The 19,977-nt window shown below is 52.9% G+C and overlaps 1 protein-coding gene across 1 annotated transcript in view; it reads right to left on the bottom strand.

Annotated features, from left to right (window-relative positions):
• Positions 1 to 6,438: 6,438 nt before the first annotated feature.
• LOC140472681 (beta-adrenergic receptor kinase 1-like) overlaps positions 6,439 to 19,977 on the bottom strand; it is a gene marked incomplete at its 3' end in the record, with an annotated part of 32,575 nt that continues 19,036 nt past the window's right edge. The window contains exons 2-5 of the mRNA XM_072567509.1: positions 15,723 to 15,823; positions 10,069 to 10,135; positions 8,960 to 9,043; positions 6,439 to 6,601 (exon numbers count right to left, since the gene is read on the bottom strand). Of these exons, the coding sequence (XP_072423610.1) occupies positions 6,439 to 6,601; positions 8,960 to 9,043; positions 10,069 to 10,135; positions 15,723 to 15,823 (415 nt within the window). The remainder of the gene's footprint in view (positions 6,602 to 8,959; positions 9,044 to 10,068; positions 10,136 to 15,722; positions 15,824 to 19,977) is intronic.

Here is a 19,977-nt window from a genome sequence, read left to right as displayed (position 1 = left end):
GTGGCGTCTGTGCGTGTGTAACTGTCTCTGTGTGCGTGTCTGTGTGTAACTGTCTCTGTGTGCGTGTCTGTGTGTAACTGTCTCTGTGCAGCGTCTGTGCGTGTGTAACTGTCTCTGTGTGGCGTCTGTGCGTGTGTAACTGTCTCTGTGTGCGTGTCTGTGTGTAACTGTCTCTGTGCAGCGTCTGTGCGTGTGTAACTGTCTCTGTGTGGCGTCTGTGCATGTGTAACTGTCTCTGTGCGGCGTCTGTGCGTGTGTAACTGTCTCTGTGCAGCGTCTGTGCGTGTGTAACTGTCTCTGCGGCGTCTGTGCGTGTGTAACTGTCTCTGTGTGGCGTCTGTGCATGTGTAACTGTCTCTTGTGGCGTCTGTACGTGTGTAACTGTCTCTGTGTGGCGTCTGTGTGTAACTGTCTCTGTGTGCGTGTCTGTGTGTAACTGTCTCTGTGTGCGTGTCTGTGTGTAACTGTCTCTGTGTGGCGTCTGTGCATGTGTAACTGTCTCTTGTGGCGTCTGTACGTGTGTAACTGTCTCTGTGTGGCGTCTGTGCATGTGTAACTGTCTCTGGGTGCGTGTCTGTGTGTAACTGTCTCTGTGCGCGTGTCTGTGTGTGTGTAACTGTCTCTGTGTGGCGTCTGTGTGTGTGTAACTGTCTCTGTGTGGCGTCTGTGCGTGTGTAACTGTCTCTGGGTGCGTGTCTGTGTGTAACTGTCTCTGTGCGCGTGTCTGTGTGTGTGTAACTGTCTCTGCGTGGCGTCTGTGTGTGTGTAACTGTCTCTGTGCGGCGTCTGTGCGTGTGTAACTGTCTCTGTGCGGCGTCTGTGCGTGTGTAACTGTCTCTGTGCGGTGTCTGTGCGTGTGTAACTGTCTCTGCGCAGCGTCTGTGCGTGTGTAACTGTCTCTGCGCGGGCGTCTGTGTGTAACTGTCTCTGCGCAGCGTCTGTACGTGTGTAACTGTCTCTTTGTGCGTGTCTGTGTGTAACTGTCTCTGTGCGGCGTCTGTGCGTGTGTATCTGTCTCTGTGTGGCGTCTGTGCGTGTGTAACTGTCTCTGTGTAGCGTCTGTGCGTGTGTAACTGTCTCTGTGCGGCGTCTGTGCGTGTGTAACTGTCTCTGTGCAGCGTCTGTGCGTGTGTAACTGTCTCTGTGTGGCGTCTGTGCATGTGTAACTGTCTCTGTGCGGCGTCTGTGCGTGTAACTGTCTCTGTGCGCGCGTCTGTGTGTAACTGTCTCTGTGTGCGTGTCTGTGTGTAACTGTCTCTGTGCAGCGTCTGTGCGTGTGTAACTGTCTCTGTGTGCGTGTCTGTGTGTAACTGTCTCTGTGTGGCGTCTGTGCGTGTGTAACTGTCTCTGTGTGCGTGTCTGTGTGTAACTGTCTCTGTGCAGCGTCTGTGCGTGTGTAACTGTCTCTTTGTGGCGTCTGTGCATGTGTAACTGTCTCTGTGCGGCGTCTGTGCGTGTGTAACTGTCTCTGTGCAGCGTCTGTGCGTGTGTAACTGTCTCTGTGCGGCGTCTGTGCGTGTGTAACTGTCTCTGTGTGGCGTCTGTGCATGTGTAACTGTCTCTTGTGGCGTCTGTACGTGTGTAACTGTCTCTGTGTGGCGTATGTGTGTAACTGTCTCTGTGTGCGTGTCTGTGTGTAACTGTCTCTGTGTGGCATCTGTGCGTGTGTAACTGTCTGTGTGGCGTCTGTGCATGTGTAACTGTCTCTGTGCGCGCGTCCGTGTGTAACTGTCTCTGTGTGCGTGTCTGTGTATAACTGTCTCTGTGTGGCGTCTGTGCGTGTGTAACCGTCTCTGCGCGGGCGTCCGTGTGTAACTGTCTCTGCGCAGCGTCTGAGTGTGTGTAACTGTCTCTGTGCGCGCGTCCGTGTGTAACTGTCTCTGTGTGGCGTCTGTGCGTGTGTAACTGTCTCTGTGCGCGTGTCTGTATGTGTGTAACTGTCTCTGTGCGCGCGTCCGTGTGTAACTGTCTCTGTGTGGCGTCTGTGCGTGTGTAACTGTCTCTGTGTGGCGTCTGTGCGTGTGTAACTGTCTCTGTGTGGTGTCTGTGCGTGTGTCACTGTCTCTGTGTGGCGTCTGTGCATGTGTAACTGTCTCTTGTGGCGTCTGTACGTGTGTAACTGTCTCTGTGTGGCGTCTGTGTGTAACTGTCTCTGTGTGCGCGTCCGTGTGTAACTGTCTCTGTGTGGCGTCTGTGCGTGTGTAACTGTCTCTGTGCGCGTGTCTGTGTGTGTGTAACTGTCTCTGTGCGCGCGTCCGTGTGTAACTGTCTCTGTGTGGCGTCTGTGCGTGTGTAACTGTCTCTGTGTGGCGTCTGTGCGTGTGTAACTGTCTCTGTGTGGCGTCTGTGCGTGTGTAACTGTCTCTGTGTGGCGTCTGTGTGTGTGTAACTGTCTCTGCGTGTGCGTCCGTGTGTAACTGTCTCTGTGCGGCGTCTGTGCGTGTGTAACTGTCTCTGTGTGGCGTCTGTGTGTGTGTAACTGTCTCTGTGCAGCGTCTGTGCGTGTGTAACTGTCTCTGTGTGCGTGTCTGTGTGTAACTGTCTCTGTGCAGCGTCTGTGCGTGTGTAACTGTCTCTGTGTGCGTGTCTGTGTGTAACTGTCTCTGTGTGGCGTCTGTGCGTGTGTAACTGTCTCTGTGTGCGTGTCTGTGTGTAACTGTCTCTGTGCAGCGTCTGTGCGTGTGTAACTGTCTCTGTGCAGCGTCTGTGCGTGTGTAACTGTCTCTGGGTGGCATCTGTGTGTGTGTAACTGTCTCTGTGTGGCATCTGTGCGTGTGTAACTGTCTGTGTGGCGTCTGTGCATGTGTAACTGTCTCTGTGCGCGCGTCCGTGTGTAACTGTCTCTGTGTGCGTGTCTGTGTGTAACTGTCTCTGTGTGGCGTCTGTGCGTGTGTAACTGTCTCTGTGTGCGTGTCTGTGTGTAACTGTCTCTGTGTGGCGTCTGTGCGTGTGTAACTGTCTCTGCGCGGGCGTCCGTGTGTAACTGTCTCTGCGCAGCGTCTGTGTGTGTGTAACTGTCTCTGTGCGCGCGTCCGTGTGTAACTGTCTCTGTGTGGCGTCTGTGCGTGTGTAACTGTCTCTGTGCGCGCGTCCGTGTGTAACTGTCTCTGTGTGGCATCTGTGTGTGTGTAACTGTCTCTGTGTGGCATCTGTGCGTGTGTAACTGTCTGTGTGGCGTCTGTGCATGTGTAACTGTCTCTGTGCGCGCGTCCGTGTGTAACTGTCTCTGTGTGCGTGTCTGTGTGTAACTGTCTCTGTGTGGCGTCTGTGCGTGTGTAACTGTCTCTGCGCGGGCGTCCGTGTGTAACTGTCTCTGCGCAGCGTCTGTGTGTGTGTAACTGTCTCTGTGCGCGCGTCCGTGTGTAACTGTCTCTGTGTGGCGTCTGTGCGTGTGTAACTGTCTCTGCGTGTGCGTCCGTGTGTAACTGTCTCTGTGTGGCGTCTGTGCGTGTGTAACTGTCTCTGTGTGGCGTCTGTGCGTGTGTAACTGTCTCTGCGTGTGCGTCCGTGTGTAACTGTCTCTGTGTGGCGTCTGTGCGTGTGTAACTGTCTCTGTGCGGCGTCTGTGCGTGTGTAACTGTCTCTGTGTGGCGTCTGTGTGTGTGTAACTGTCTCTGTGTGGCGTCTGTGCCTGTGTAACTGTCTCTGTGTGGCGTCTGTGCCTGTGTAACTGTCTCTGCGCGTGCGTCCGTGTGTAACTGTCTCTGTGCGGCGTCTGTGCGTGTCTAACTGTCTCTGTGTGGCGTCTGTGTGTGTGTAACTGTCTCTGTGTGGCGTCTGTGCGTGTGTAACTGTCTCTGTGTGGCGTCTGTGCGTGTGTAACTGTCTCTGCGCGTGCGTCCGTGTGTAACTGTCTCTGTGCGGCGTCTGTGCGTGTGTAACTGTCTCTGTGTGGCGTCTGTGTGTGTGTAACTGTCTCTGTGCAGCGTCTGTGCGTGTGTAACTGTCTCTGGGTGCGTGTCTGTGTGTAACTGTCTCTGTGCGCGTGTCTGTGTGTGTGTAACTGTCTCTGTGCGCGCGTCCGTGTGTAACTGTCTGTGTGCGTGTCTGTGTGTAACTGTCTCTGTGTGGCGTCTGTGCGTGTGTAACTGTCTCTGCGCGGGCGTCCGTGTGTAACTGTCTCTGCGCAGCGTCTGTGTGTGTGTAACTGTCTCTGTGCGCGCGTCCGTGTGTAACTGTCTCTGTGCGGCGTCTGTGCGTGTGTAACTGTCTCTGTGTGGCGTCTGTGTGTGTGTAACTGTCTCTGTGTGGCGTCTGTGCCTGTGTAACTGTCTCTGTGTGGCGTCTGTGCGTGTGTAACTGTCTCTGCGCGTGCGTCCGTGTGTAACTGTCTCTGTGCGGCGTCTGTGCGTGTCTAACTGTCTCTGTGTGGCGTCTGTGTGTGTGTAACTGTCTCTGTGTGGCGTCTGTGTGTGTGTAACTGTCTCTGTGTGGCGTCTGTGCGTGTGTAACTGTCTCTGCGCGTGCGTCCGTGTGTAACTGTCTCTGTGCGGCGTCTGTGCGTGTGTAACTCTCTCTGTGTGGCGTCTGCGCGTGTGTAACTGTCTCTGCGCAGCGTCTGTGCATGTGTAACTGTCTCTGTGCAGCGTCTGTCTGTGTGTAACTGTCTCTGCGCAGCATCTGTGCGTGTGTAACTGTCTCTGCGCAGCGTCCATCCGTGTGTAACTGTCTCTGCGCGTGCGTCCGTGTGTAACTGTCCCTGCGCGTGCGTCCGTGCGTGCGTGTGTAACTGTCTGTGCGCACGTCCATGTGTAACTGTCTCTGCGCGCGTGTCCGTGTGTAATTGTGCGCACGACCATGTGTAATTGTCTGCGCGCACGTCCGTGCATGTGTAACTGTCTCTGTGCACGCGTCCGTGCATGTGTAACTGTCTCTGCGCACGCGTCCGTGCGTGTGTAGCTGCCTCTGCGCACGCGTCTGTGTGTAACTGTCTGCATGCACGTCTGTGTGTAGCAGCCTCTGCGTGCGCATTTGTGCGTGTGTAACAATCTCTGCGCGCGCATCAGTGCGTGTGTAGCTGCCTCTGTGTGCGTGTCCGTGTGTAACTGTCTCTGCGCGCGCGTCCGTGTGTAATTGTCTCTGCGCGTGCGTTTGTGCGTGTGTAACTGTCTCTGCGCGCCCATCTGTGTGTAACTGCGCTTGCATCCGTGTGTGTGTAACTATCTCTGCGCGCGCGTCCATGTGTAATTGTCTGTGCGCACGTCCGTGTGTAACTGTCTCTGCGCGCGCGTCCGTGTGTAATTGTCTGTGCGCACGTCCGTGTGTAACTGTCTCTGCGTGTGCGTCCGTGCGTGTAGCCGCCTCTGCGTGCACATCCGTGCATAATTTTCTGCGCACACGTCCGTGTGTAACTGTCTCTGCCTGCGCGTCCCTGTGTAATTGTGCACACGTCCGTGTGTAACTGTCTCTGCGTGTGCGTCCATGCGTGTGTCGCTGCTTCTGCATGTGCGTCCGTCCGTGTGTAATTGTCTGCGTGCCCGTCCGTGTGTAACTGTCTCTGCGTGCGCGTCCATGTGTAACTGTCTCTGCGTGTGCGTCCGTGCGTGTGTAATTGTCTGCTCATGCGTCCGTGTGTAATTGTCTCTGCGTGCGCGCCTGTGCGTGTGTAACTGTCTCTGCATGTGCGTCCGTCCATGTGTAACTGTCTCTGCGTGGCGTCCATGCATGTGTAACTGCCTCTGTGCGTGTGTCCGTGTGTAGCTGCCTCTGCATGCGTGTCTGTGCGTAATTGTCTGCGCGCACGTCCGTGTGTAACTGCGCGCACATCCGTGTGTGTGTGTAACTGTCTCTGCGCGCGCGTCCGTGCGTGTGTAGCTGCCTCTGCATGTGCGTCTGTGCATGTGTAACTGTCTGCGCGCTTGTCCGTGCGTGTGTAACTGTCTCTGCGCGTGCGTCCGTGTGTAATTGTCTGTGCGCACGTCTGTGTAACTGTCTCTGCGTGCGCGTATGTGCGTGTGTAACTGTCTGTGCGTGTGTAATTGTCTGCGCGCACGTCTGTGTGTAATTGTCTCTGCGCGCGTGTCCGTGCGTGTGTAGCTGCCTCTGCGCGCGCGTCCGTGTGTAACTGTCTATGCGCGCGCGTCTGTGCGACTGTAACTGTTTCTTCGCGCGTCCGTGCATAACAGTCTGCGCGCACGTCCGTGCGTGTGTAACTGTCTCTGAGCGTAACTTTCTCTGTGCGCGCGCTACCGTCGCTGCCCCTGTGCGCGCGTAACTATCTGTGCCTGTGCGCGTGTCTGTGTGTAACTGTCTCTGCCTGTGCGAGTGTCTGTGCGTGTGTAACTCCCTCCTCCTCTGCGTGTGTCTGTGTGTGTGTGGGCTCAGACGCAGGCCCGTGTATCTGTGTAAATGTACACCGGCCCTGCTGTGGGGCTGGTCCAGTTCCGGGCCTGGCGCTGTGTCGGGAATGCTGAAGCCCCCAGGATTAACTCTCCCTACCTGCCAGGCCCTCAGGATCCCAGTGTTTCCAGCCGTGAGCAGCTGCAGCCTGGTCAGCAGCCACATTCACTTCCCAGAAAATGGTATCAACGATCTCCGAGGACCAACGCTCCGGCATGGTCACAGAGAAATTCCGGAAGAGTTCCTCATCACGTCCCGACAACTACATCAGGATAAGGAGGGAGACGGAAAGGGAAGGAGGGAGAGGGAAAGGGAAGGAGGGAGAGGGAAAGGGAAGGAGGGAGAGGGAAAGGGAAGGAGGGAGAGGGAGAGGGTGTGATTCTCTCACAGTTACACAGCAGAGAGAGAGTGTGTGACTCACTCACAGTCACACAGCACAGAGAGAGTGTGACTCACTCACAGTCACACAGCACAGAGAGAGTGTGACTCACTCACAGTCACACAGCACAGAGAGAGTGTGACTCACTCACAGTCACACAGCAGAGAGAGAGTGTGTGACTCACTCACAGTCACACAGCACAGAGAGAGTGTGACTCACTCACAGTCACACAGCACAGAGAGAGTGTGACTCACTCACAGTCACACAGCACAGAGAGAGTGTGATTCTCTCACAGTCACACAGCACAGAGAGAGTGTGATTCTCTCACAGTCACACAGCACAGAGAGAGTGTGATTCTCTCACAGTCACACAGCACAGAGAGAGTGTGACTCACTCACAGTCACACAGCACAGAGAGAGTGTGACTCACTCACAGTCACACAGCACAGAGAGAGTGTGACTCACTCACAGTCACACAGGACAGAGAGAGTGTGACTCACTCACAGTCACACAGGACAGAGAGAGAGTGTGACTCACTCACAGTCACACAGCACAGAGAGAGTGTGACTCACTCACAGTCACACAGGACAGAGAGAGTGTGATTCTCTCACAGTCACACAGCACAGAGAGAGAGTGTGACTCACTCACAGTCACACAGCACAGAGAGAGAGTGTGACTCACTCACAGTCACACAGCGCAGAGAGAGTGTGACTCACTCACAGTCACACAGCACAGAGAGAGTGTGATTCTCTCACAGTCACACAGCACAGAGAGAGTGTGATTCTCTCACAGTCACACAGCACAGAGAGAGTGTGACTCACTCACAGTCACACAGCACAGAGAGAGTGTGACTCACTCACAGTCACACAGCACAGAGAGAGTGTGACTCACTCACAGTCACACAGGACAGAGAGAGTGTGACTCACTCACAGTCACACAGGACAGAGAGAGAGTGTGACTCACTCACAGTCACACAGCACAGAGAGAGTGTGACTCACTCACAGTCACACAGGACAGAGAGAGTGTGATTCTCTCACAGTCACACAGCACAGAGAGAGAGTGTGACTCACTCACAGTCACACAGCACAGAGAGAGAGTGTGACTCACTCACAGTCACACAGCGCAGAGAGAGTGTGACTCACTCACAGTCACACAGCACAGAGAGAGTGTGACTCACTCACAGTCACACAGCAGAGAGAGAGTGTGTGACTCACTCACAGTCACACAGCACAGAGAGAGTGTGACTCACTCACAGTCACACAGCACAGAGAGAGTGTGACTCACTCACAGTCACACAGCACAGAGAGAGTGTGATTCTCTCACAGTCACACAGCACAGAGAGAGTGTGATTCTCTCACAGTCACACAGCACAGAGAGAGTGTGATTCTCTCACAGTCACACAGCACAGAGAGAGTGTGACTCACTCACAGTCACACAGCACAGAGAGAGTGTGACTCACTCACAGTCACACAGCACAGAGAGAGTGTGACTCACTCACAGTCACACAGGACAGAGAGAGTGTGACTCACTCACAGTCACACAGGACAGAGAGAGAGTGTGACTCACTCACAGTCACACAGGACAGAGAGAGTGTGATTCTCTCACAGTCACACAGCACAGAGAGAGAGTGTGACTCACTCACAGTCACACAGCACAGAGAGAGTGTGATTCTCTCACAGTCACACAGCACAGAGAGAGAGTGTGACTCACTCACAGTCACACAGCACAGAGAGAGTGTGATTCTCTCACAGTCACACAGCACAGAGAGAGTGTGATTCTCTCACAGTCACACAGCACAGAGAGAGTGTGACTCACTCACAGTCACACAGCACAGAGAGAGTGTGACTCACTCACAGTCACACAGCACAGAGAGAGTGTGACTCACTCACAGTCACACAGCACAGAGAGAGAGTGTGACTCACTCACAGTCACACAGGACAGAGAGAGTGTGACTCACTCACAGTCACACAGCACAGAGAGAGAGTGTGACTCACTCACAGTCACACAGCACAGAGAGAGTGTGACTCACACACAGTCACACAGCACAGAGAGAGTGTGACTCACTCACAGTCACACAGGACAGAGAGAGAGTGTGACTCACTCACAGTCACACAGGACAGAGAGAGTGTGATTCTCTCACAGTCACACAGCACAGAGAGAGAGTGTGACTCACTCACAGTCACACAGCACAGAGAGAGTGTGATTCTCTCACAGTCACACAGATTCACACAATGTTTATTACCGAGACTTCTTTGCGGTCGATGTGTTCAGAGTGCAGGCTGGTGTCCAGTACAGATTCCCGGGGTGGAATCAGTGGGGGAGTGTACTGTAACAGACATCACAGACTGGGTCAGTGAGCAGGAACCTACCCTCCACCTCATAATCACTCCCTATCGCTGTAACCCCTCCATGCCCTTAACTCTCTCCCTATCTCTGCAACCCCCTACACCCCCCCCCACACCCCTTCCCGATCTCTGTAACCCCCTCCAGCCCGTACACCCCCTCCCTATCTCTGTAACCCCCTCCAGCCCCTACACCCCCTCCCTATCTCTGTAACCCCCTCCAGCCCCTTCACCCCCTCCCTATCTCTGTAACCCCCTCCCTATCTCTGTAACCCCCTCCAGCCCCTACACCCCCTCCCTATCTCTGTAACCCCCTACACCCCCTCCCTATCTCTGTAACCCCCTCCAGCCCCTACACCCCCTCCCTATCTCTGTAACCCCCTCCAGCCCCTACACCCCCTCCTGATGGGACAGACTCAGGGCAATTGTGAAATTTCTCGTTATGCAAATGTTTACAACCCTTTCTCTCTCTGATTCCAACCCTCATTGTTCCCAGTGCTCCCAGTGTGGGTCTGACTGAGGGATATAGAGACTGGAACTGTGCACAGTGCTCCCAGTGTGGGTCTGACTGAGGGATATAGAGACTGGAACTGTGCACAGTGCTCCCAGTGTGGGTCTGACTGAGGGATATAGAGACCGGAACTGTGCACAGTGCTCCCAGTGTGGGTCTGACTGAGGGATATAGAGACTGGAACTGTGCACAGTGCTCCCAGTGTGGGTCTGACTGAGGGATATAGAGACTGGAACTGTGCACAGTGCTCCCAGTGTGGGTCTGACAGAGGGATATAGAGACAGGAACTGTGCACAGTGCTCCCAGTGTGGGTCTGACTGAGGGATATAGAGACTGGAACTGTGCACAGTGCTCCCAGTGTGGGTCTGACTGAGGGATATAGAGACAGTAACTGTGCTCAGTAATTCCCTGATACCAAACCGGCAGTTTGGTCCAAGTGGAGAAAACAGTCGGATGTGAAGTGAAGGGATTCCCGATGGTTTCCTGAGGGAGATGTACCTCCTGCACGAAGACCCTGTGCCAGATCACATGGGTGAAGAATGGGTGCGATTTCAATTCCAGAGCCCTGCAACACAGCAGATTAAACACACTGTTCACAGGCCAGTCAAACTGCATCAAGCTCACCAAAATGTGCTGTCCCCACCCCCACTCTCTCTCTCAGGGAGATATCTGTACACTGACTGGTGTCTCTCAGTCCCCTCTCTCTCAGGGAGATATCTGTACACTGACTGGGGTCTCTCAGTCCCCTCTCTCTCAGGGAGATATCTGTACACTGACTGGTGTCTCTCAGTCCCCTCTCTCTCTCAGGGAGATATCTGTACACTGACTGGTGTCTCTCAGTCCTCTCTCTCTCTCAGGGAGATATCTGTACACTGACTGGTGTCTCTCAGTCCTCTCTCTCTCAGGGAGATATCTGTACACTGACTGGTGTCTCTCAGTCCCCTCTCTCTCTCTCTCAGGGAGATATCTGTACACTGACTGGTGTCTCTCAGTCCCCTCTCTCTCTCTCTCAGGGAGATATCTGTACACTGACTGGTGTCTCTCAGTCCCCTCACTCAGGGAGATATCTGTACACTGACTGGTGTCTCTCAGTCCCCTCTCTCTCTCTCTCAGGGAGATATCTGTACACTGACTGGTGTCTCTCAGTCCCCTCTCTCTCTCTCTCAGGGAGATATCTGTACACTGACTGGTGTCTCTCAGTCCCCCCTCTCTCTCAGGGAGATATCTGTACACTGACTGGTGTCTCTCAGTCCCCTCTCTCTCTCTCTCAGGGAGATATCTGTACACTGACTGGTGTCTCTCAGTCCCCCCTCTCTCTCTCAGGGAGATATCTGTACACTGACTGGTGTCTCTCAGTCCCCTCTCTCTCTCTCTCAGAGAGATATCTGTACACTGACTGGTGTCTCTCAGTCCCCCCTCTCTCTCTCTCAGAGAGATATCTGTACACTGACTGGTGTCTCTCAGTCCCCTCTCTCTCTCTCTCAGGGAGATATCTGTACACTGACTGGTGTCTCTCAGTCCCCTCTCTCTCAGGGAGATATCTGTACACTGACTGGTGTCTCTCAGTCCCCACTCTCTCTCTCTCAGGGTGATATCTGTACACTGACTGGTGTCTCTTAGTCCCCTCTCTCTCTCTCAGGGAGATATCTGTACACTGACTGGTGTCTCTCAGTCCCCTCTCTCTCTCAGGGAGATATCTGAACACTGACTGGTGTCTCTCAGTCCCCTCTCTCTCTCAGGGAGATATCTGTACACTGACTGGTGTCTCTCAGTCCCCTCTCTCTCTCTCTCAGAGAGATATCTGTACACTGACTGGTGTCTCTCAGTCCCCTCTCTCTCTCTCTCAGAGAGATATCTGTACACTGACTGGTGTCTCTCAGTCCCCTCTCTCTCTCTCAGGGAGATATCTGTACACTGACTGGTGTCTCTCAGTCCCCTCTCTCTCTCTCTCTCTCAGGGAGATATCTGTACACTGACTGGGGTCTCTCAGTCCCCCCCCTCTCTCTCAGGGAGATATCTGTACACTGACTGGTGTCTCTCAGTCCCCCCTCTCTCTCAGGGAGATATCTGTACACTGACTGGGGTCTCTCAGTCCCCCCTCTCTCTCAGGGAGATATCTGTACACTGACTGGTGTCTCTCAGTCCCCCCTCTCTCTCTCAGGGAGATATCTGTACACTGACTGGTGTCTCTCAGTCCCCTCTCTCTCTCTCAGGGAGATATCTGTACACTGACTGGTGTCTCTCAGTCCCTTCTCTCTCAGGGAGATATCTGTACACTGACTGGTGTCTCTCAGTCCCCTCTCTCTCTCTCAGGGAGATATCTGTACACTGACTGGTGTCTCTCAGTCCTCTCTCTCTCATGGAGATATCTGTACACTGACTGGTGTCTCTCAGTCCCCTCTCTCGCAGGGAGATATCTGTACACTGACTGGTGTCTCTCAGTCCTCTCTCTCTCATGGAGATATCTGTACACTGACTGGTGTCTCTCAGTCCCCCCCCCCTCTCTCAGGGAGATATCTGTACACTGACTGGTGTCTCTCAGTCCCCCCCCCCTCTCTCAGGGAGATATCTGTACACTGACTGGTGTCTCTCAGTCCCCTCTCTCTCAGGGAGATATCTGTACACTGACTGGTGTCTCTCAGTCCCTTCTCTCTCAGGGAGATATCTGTACACTGACTGGTGTCTCTCAGTCCCCTCTCTCTCTCTCAGGGAGATATCTGTACACTGACTGGTGTCTCTCAGTCCCCTCTCTCTCTCAGGGAGATATCTGTACACTGACTGGTGTCTCTCAGTCCCCTCTCTCTCTCTCAGGGAGATATCTGTACACTGACTGGTGTCTCTCAGTCCCTTCTCTCTCAGGGAGATATCTGTACACTGACTGGTGTCTCTCAGTCCCCCCTCTCTCTCAGGGAGATATCTGTACACTGACTGGTGTCTCTCAGTCCCCTCTCTCTCTCAGGGAGATATCTGTACACTGACTGGTGTCTCTCAGTCCCCTCTCTCTCTCTCAGGGAGATATCTGTACACTGACTGGTGTCTCTCAGTCCTCTCTCTCTCTCAGGGAGATATCTGTACACTGACTGGTGTCTCTCAGTCCCTCTCTCTCTCTCAGGGAGATATCTGTACACTGACTGGTGTCTCTCAGTCCCCTCTCTCTCTCTCAGGGAGATATCTGTACACTGACTGGTGTCTCTCAGTCCCCCCTCTCTCTCAGGGAGATATCTGTACACTGACTGGTGTCTCTCAGTCCCCTCTCTCTCTCTCAGGGAGATATCTGTACACTGACTGGTGTCTCTCAGTCCCCTCTCTCTCTCTCTCAGGGAGATATCTGTACACTGACTGGTGTCTCTCAGTCCCCTCTCTCTCAGGGAGATATCTGTACACTGACTGGTGTCTCACAGTCCTCTCTCTCTCAGGGAGATATCTGTACACTGACTGGTGTCTCTCAGTCCCCCCTCTCTCTCAGGGAGATATCTGTACACTGACTGGGGTCTCTCAGTCCCCTCTCTCTCAGGGAGATATCTGTACACTGACTGGTGTCTCTCAGTCCCCCCTCTCTCAGGGAGATATCTGTACACTGACAGGTGTCTCTCAGTCCCCTCTCTCTCAGGGAGATATCTGTACACTGACTGGTGTCTCTCAGTCCCCTCTCTCTCAGGGAGATATCTGTACACTGACTGGTGTCTCTCAGTCCCCTCTCTCTCTCTCAGGGAGATATCTGTACACTGACTGGTGTCTCTCAGTCCCCTCTCTCTCTCTCAGGGAGATATCTGTACACTGACTGGTGTCTCTCAGTCCCCCCTCTCTCTCTCAGGGAGATATCTGTACACTGACTGGTGTCTCTCAGTCCCCTCTCTCTCTCTCTCAGGGAGATATCTGTACACTGACTGGTGTCTCTCAGTCCCCTCTCTCTCAGGGAGATATCTGTACACTGACTGGTGTCTCTCAGTCCCCTCTCTCTCTCAGGGAGATATCTGTACACTGACTGGTGTCTCTCAGTCCTCTCTCTCTCTCTCAGGGAGATATCTGTACACTGACTGGGGTCTCTCAGTCCCCCCTCTCTCTCTCAGGGAGATATCTGTACACTGACTGGGGTCTCTCAGTCCCCGCTCTCTCTCTCTCAGGGAGATATCTGTACACTGACTGGTGTCTCGCAGTCCCCTCTCTCTCTCAGGGAGATATCTGTACACTGACTGGTGTCTCTCAGTCCCCTCTCTCTCTCAGGGAGATATCTGTACACTGACTGGTGTCTCTCAGTCCTCTCTCTCTCTCTCAGGGAGATATCTGTACACTGACTGGTGTCTCTCAGTCCCCTCTCTCTCAGGGAGATATCTGTACACTGACTGGTGTCTCTCAGTCCCCCCTCTCTCTCAGGGAGATATCTGTACACTGACTGGAGTCTCTCAGTCCCCTCTCTCTCAGGGAGATATCTGTACACTGACTGGTGTCTCTCAGTCCCCTCTCTCTCTCAGGGAGATATCTGTACACTGACTGGTGTCTCTCAGTCCCCCCTCTCTCTCTCTCAGGGAGATATCTGTACACTGACTGGTGTCTCTCAGTCCCTCTCTCTCTCAGGGAGATATCTGTACACTGACTGGTGTCTCTCAGTCCCCTCTCTCTCTCAGGGAGATATCTGTACACTGACTGGTGTCTCTCAGTCCCCTCTCTCAGGGAGATATCTGTACACTGACTGGTGTCTCTCAGTCCCCTCTCTCTCAGGGAGATATCTGTACACTGACTGGTGTCTCTCAGTCCCCTCTCTCAGGGAGATATCTGTACACTGACTGGTGTCTCTCAGTCCCCTCTCTCTCAGGGAGATATCTGTACACTGACTGGTGTCTCTCAGTCCCCTCTCTCAGGGAGATATCTGTACACTGACTGGTGTCTCTCAGTCCTCTCTCTCTCAGGGAGATATCTGTACACTGACAGGTGTCTCTCAGTCCCCTCTCTCTCAGGGAGATATCTGTACACTGACTGGTGTCTCTCAGTCCCCTCTCTCTCTCTCTCAGGGAGATATCTGTACACTGACTGGTGTCTCTCAGTCCCCTCTCTCAGGGAGATATCTGTACACTGACTGGGGTCTCTCAGTCCCCTCTCTCTCTCAGGGAGATATCTGTACACTGACTGGTGTCTCTCAGTCCCCCCTCTCTCTCTCAGGGAGATATCTGTACACTGACTGGTGTCTCACAGTCCCCTCTCTCTCAGGGAGATATCTGTACACTGACTGGTGTCTCTCAGTCCCCTCTCTCTCTGTCTCTCAGGGAGATATCTGTACACTGACTGGTGTCTCTCAGTCCCCCCTCTCTCTCTCAGGGAGATATCTGTACACTGACTGGTGTCTCTCAGTCCCCTCTCTCTCTCTCAGGGAGATATCTGTACACTGACTGGTGTCTCTCAGTCCCCCCTCTCTCTCTCAGGGAGATATCTGTACACTGACTGGTGTCTCTCAGTCCCCTCTCTCTCAGGGAGATATCTGTACACTGACTGGTGTCTCTCAGTCCCCTCTCTCTCAGGGAGATATCTGTACACTGACTGGTGTCTCTCAGTCCCCTCTCTCTCTCTCAGGGAGATATCTGTACACTGACTGGTGTCTCTCAGTCCCCTCTCTCTCAGGGAGATATCTGTACACTGACTGGTGTCTCTCAGTCCCCCCTCTCTCTCTCAGGGAGATATCTGTACACTGACTGGTGTCTCTCAGTCCCCTCTCTCTCAGGGAGATATCTGTACACTGACTGGTGTCTCTCAGTCCCCTCTCTCTCAGGGAGATATCTGTACACTGACTGGTGTCTCTCAGTCCCCCCTCTCTCTCTCAGGGAGATATCTGTACACTGACTGGTGTCTCTCAGTCCCCTCTCTCTCTCTCAGGGAGATATCTGTACACTGACTGGTGTCTCTCAGTCCCCTCTCTCTCTCTCAGGGAGATATCTGTACACTGACTGGTGTCTCTCAGTCCCCTCTCTCTCTCAGGGAGATATCTGTACACTGACTGGTGTCTCTCAGTCCCCCCTCTCTCTCAGGGAGATATCTGTACACTGACTGGTGTCTCTCAGTCCCCTCTCTCTCTCAGGGAGATATCTGTACACTGACTGGTGTCTCTCAGTCCCCTCTCTCTCTCAGGGAGATATCTGTACACTGGGGGGGGGGATACCTACCCCTGGTCGGAACATCCCAGCCTCTGGTCCACGACTGGTTCCAGCAGCCCCTTCAGCAGTGACTCCATTTCTGGTGTGTAATGGTCCCGGAGATCGAGAGGCTAGACCAGAGAGAGGGAGAGACTTGGAGTGTGGGCATGTGTGAAAGAGAGAGAGGGACAGACAGACAGAGAGTCTGAGTGTGTGCATTAGTGAGAGAGAGAGAGAGAGTCTGAGTGTGTGCATTAGTGACAGAGAGAGAGAGAGTCTGAGTGTGTGCATTAGTGACAGAGAGAGAGAGAGTCTGAGTGTGTGCATTAGTGACAGAGAGAGAGAGAGTCTGAGTGTGTGCATTAGTGAGAGAGAGAGAGAGTCTGAGTGTGTGCATTAGTGAGAGAGAGAGTCTGAGTGTGTGCATTAGTGAGAGAGAGAGTCTGAGTGTGTGCATTAGTGAGAGAGAGAGAGAGAGAGGGAGAGAGTCTGAGTGTGTGCATTCGTGAGAGAGAGAGGGAGAGAGTCTGAGTGTGTGCATTAGTGAGAGAGAGAGAGAGAGAGAGAGAGTCTGAGTGTGTGCATTAGTGAGAGAGAGAGAGAGAGTCTGAGTGGGTGGATTCGTGAGAGAGAGAGAGAGGGAGAGAGTGAGTGTGTGCATTCGTGAGAGAGAGAGAGTCTGAGTGTGTGCATTAGTGAGAGAGAGAGAGAGAGAGAGAGTCTGAGTGTGTGCATTCATGAGAGAGAGAGAGAGAGAGAGTCTGAGTGTGTGGATTGTGAGGGAGAGGGAGAGAGTCTGAGTGTGTGCATTAGTGAGAGAGAGAGAGAGTCTGAGTGTGTGCATTAGTGAGAGAGAGAGTCTGAGTGTGTGCATTAGTGAGAGAGAGAGTCTGAGTGTGTGCATTAGTGAGAGAGAGAGTGAGGGAGTCTGAGTGTGTGCCTTAGTGAGAGAGAGGCAGAGGGAGAGAGTCTGAGTGTGTGCATTCGTGAGAGAGAGAGAGTCTGAGTGTGTGCATTAGTGAGAGAGGGAGAGAGTCTGAGTGTGTGCATTAGTGAGAGAGAGAGAGAGAGTCTGAGTGTGTGCATTAGTGAGAGAGGGAGAGAGAGTCTGAGTGTGTGCATTAGTGAGAGAGAGAGTCTGAGTGTGTGCATTAGTGAGAGAGAGAGAGAGTCTGAGTGTGTGCATTAGTGAGAGAGAGAGTCTGAGTGTGTGGATTAGTGAGAGAGAGAGTCTGAGTGTGTGCATTAGTGAGAGAGAGAGTGAGGGAGTCTGAGTGTGTGCCTTAGTGAGAGAGAGGCAGAGGGAGAGAGTCTGAGTGTGTGCATTCGTGAGAGAGAGAGAGTCTGAGTGTGTGCATTAGTGAGAGAGAGAGAGAGGGAGAGAGTCTGAGTGTGTGCATTAGTGAGAGAGAGAGAGAGAGTCTGAGTGTGTGCATTAGTGAGAGAGGGAGAGGGAGAGTCTGAGTGTGTGGATTAGTGAGAGAGGGAGAGAGTCTGAGTGTGTGCATTCGTGAGAGAGAGGGAGAGTCTGAGTGTGTGGATTCGTGAGAGAGAGAGAGTCTGAGTGTGTGCATTAGTGAGAGAGAGAGTGAGGGAGTCTGAGTGTGTGCCTTAGTGAGAGAGAGGCAGAGGGAGAGAGTCTGAGTGTGTGCATTCGTGAGAGAGAGAGAGTCTGAGTGTGTGCATTAGTGAGAGAGAGAGAGAGGGAGAGTCTGAGTGTGTGCATTCGTGAGAGAGAGAGGGAGAGAGTCTGAGTGTGTGCATTAGTGAGAGAGAGAGAGAGAGAGAGTCTGAGTGTGTGCATTCGTGAGAGAGAGAGGGAGAGAGTCTGAGTGTGTGCATTAGTGAGAGAGAGAGAGAGTCTGAGTGTGTGCATTCGTGAGAGAGAGAGAGAGTCTGAGTGTGTGCATTCGTGAGAGAGAGAGAGAGAGAGAGTCTGAGTGTGTGCATTAGTGAGAGAGAGAGAGTCTGAGTGTGTGCATTCGTGAGAGAGAGGGAGAGAGTCTGAGTGTGTGGATTAGTGAGAGAGAGAGAGTCTGAATGTGTGCATTAGTGAGAGAGAGAGAGAGAGTCTGAGTGTGTGCATTCGTGAGAGAGAGGGAGAGAGTCTGAGTGTGTGGATTAGTGAGAGAGAGAGAGGGAGAGAGAGTCTGAGTGTGTGCATTAGTGAGAGAGGGAGAGAGAGAGAGTCTGAGTGTGTGGATTAGTGAGAGAGGGAGAGAGAGGGAGAGTCTGAGTGTGTGCATTAGTGAGAGAGAGAGAGAGAGAGTCTGAGTGTGTGCATTCGTGAGAGAGAGAGGGAGAGAGTCTGAGTGTGTGCATTAGTGAGAGAGAGAGGGAGAGAGAGTCTGAGTGTGTGCATTCGTGAGAGAGAGAGGGAGAGAGTCTGAGTGTGTGCATTAGTGAGAGAGAGAGAGAGAGTCTGAGTGTGTGCATTCGTGAGAGAGAGAGAGAGTCTGAGTGTGTGCATTCGTGAGAGAGAGAGAGAGAGAGTCTGAGTGTGTGCATTAGTGAGAGAGAGAGAGAGAGAGTCTGAGTGTGTGCATTAGTGAGAGAGAGAGGGAGAGAGAGTCTGAGTGTGTGCATTCGTGAGAGAGAGAGGGAGAGAGTCTGAGTGTGTGCATTAGTGAGAGAGAGAGAGAGTCTGAGTGTGTGCATTCGTGAGAGAGAGAGAGAGAGAGAGTCTGAGTGTGTGCATTAGTGAGAGAGAGAGAGAGAGAGGGAGAGAGTCTGAGTGTGTGCATTCGTGAGAGAGAGAGGGAGAGAGTCTGAGTGTGTGCATTAGTGAGAGAGAGAGAGAGAGAGAGAGAGTCTGAGTGTGTGCATTAGTGAGAGAGAGAGAGAGAGAGGGAGAGAGTCTGAGTGTGTGCATTCGTGAAAGAGAGAGGGAGAGAGTCTGAGTGTGTGCATTATTGAGAGAGAGAGAGATTCTAAGTGTGTGCATTCGTGAGAGAGAGAGAGAGTCTGAGTGTGTGCATTAGTGAGTGAGAGAGAGAGAGTCTGAATGTGTGCATTAGTGAGAGAGAGAGGGAGAGTCTGAGTGTGTGCATTAGAGAGAGAGAGAGAGGGAGAGAGAGAGAGTCTGAGTGTGTGCATTAGTGAGAGAGAGAGAGTCTGAGTGTGTGCATTAGTGAGAGAGAGAGAAAGAGTCTGAGTGTGTGCATTAGTGAGAGAGAGAGAGAGTCTGAGTGTGTGCATTAGTGAGAGAGAGAGAGAGAGACTGAGTGTGTGGATTCGTGACAGAGAGAGAGAGAGAGAGTCTGAGTGTGTGCGTTAGTGAGAGAGAGAGAGAGTCTGAGTGTGTGGATTCGTGACAGAGAGAGAGAGAGAGTCTGAGTGTGTGCGTTAGTGAGAGAGAGAGAGAGAGTCTGAGTGTGTGCATTCGTGAGAGAGAGAGAGGGAGAGTCTGAGTGTGTGCGTTAGTGAGAGAGAGAGAGTCTGAGTGTGTGCATTAGTGAGAGAGAGAGAGAGTCTGAGTGTGTGCATTAGTGAGAGAGAGAGAGAGAGAGTCTGAGTGTGTGCATTCGTGAGAGACAGAGAGGGAGAGAGTCTGAGTGTGTGCATTAGTGAGAGAGAGAGAGATTCTAAGTGTGTGCATTCGTGAGAGAGAGAGAGAGAGTCTGAATGTGTGCATTAGTGAGAGAGAGAGAGGGAGAGAGTCTGAGTGTGTGCATTAGTGAGAGAGAGAGAGGGAGAGTCTGAGTGTGTGCATTAGTGAGAGAGAGAGAGAGAGTCTGAGTGTGTGCATTCGTGAGAGACAGAGAGGGAGAGAGTCTGAGTATGTGGATTGTGAGGGAGAGGGAGAGAGTCTGAGTGTGTGCATTAGTGAGAGAGAGAGAGAGAGTCTGAGTGTGTGCATTAGTGAGAGAGGGAGAGGGAGAGAGTCTGAGTGTGTGCATTAGTGAGAGGGAGAGAGGGAGAGAGTCTGAGTGTGTGGATTGTGAGGGAGAGGGAGAGAGTCTGAGTGTGTGCATTAGTGAGAGGGAGAGAGGGAGAGAGTCTGAGTGTGTGGATTGTGAGGGAGAGGGAGAGAGTCTGAGTGTGTGCATTAGTGAGAGAGAGAGAGAGAGAGTCTGAGTGTGTGGATTGTGAGGGAGAGGGAGAGAGTCTGAGTGTGTGCATTAGTGAGAGAGAGAGAGAGAGTCTGAGTGTGTGCATTAGTGAGAGAGAGAGAGGGAGAGAGTCTGAGTGTGTGCATTAGTGAGAGGGAGAGAGTCTGAGTGTGTGCATTAGTGAGAGGGAGAGAGTCTGAGTGTGTGCATTAGTGAGAGAGAGGGAGAGAGTC

This window comes from Chiloscyllium punctatum, unplaced genomic scaffold, assembly GCF_047496795.1.
Source record: "Chiloscyllium punctatum isolate Juve2018m unplaced genomic scaffold, sChiPun1.3 scaffold_409, whole genome shotgun sequence".
In the NCBI taxonomy this organism is placed as follows: Eukaryota; Metazoa; Chordata; class Chondrichthyes; order Orectolobiformes; family Hemiscylliidae; genus Chiloscyllium; species Chiloscyllium punctatum.
Note: the sequence above shows the minus strand (reverse complement) of the source record. Positions and strands in the feature narration are given on the sequence as shown.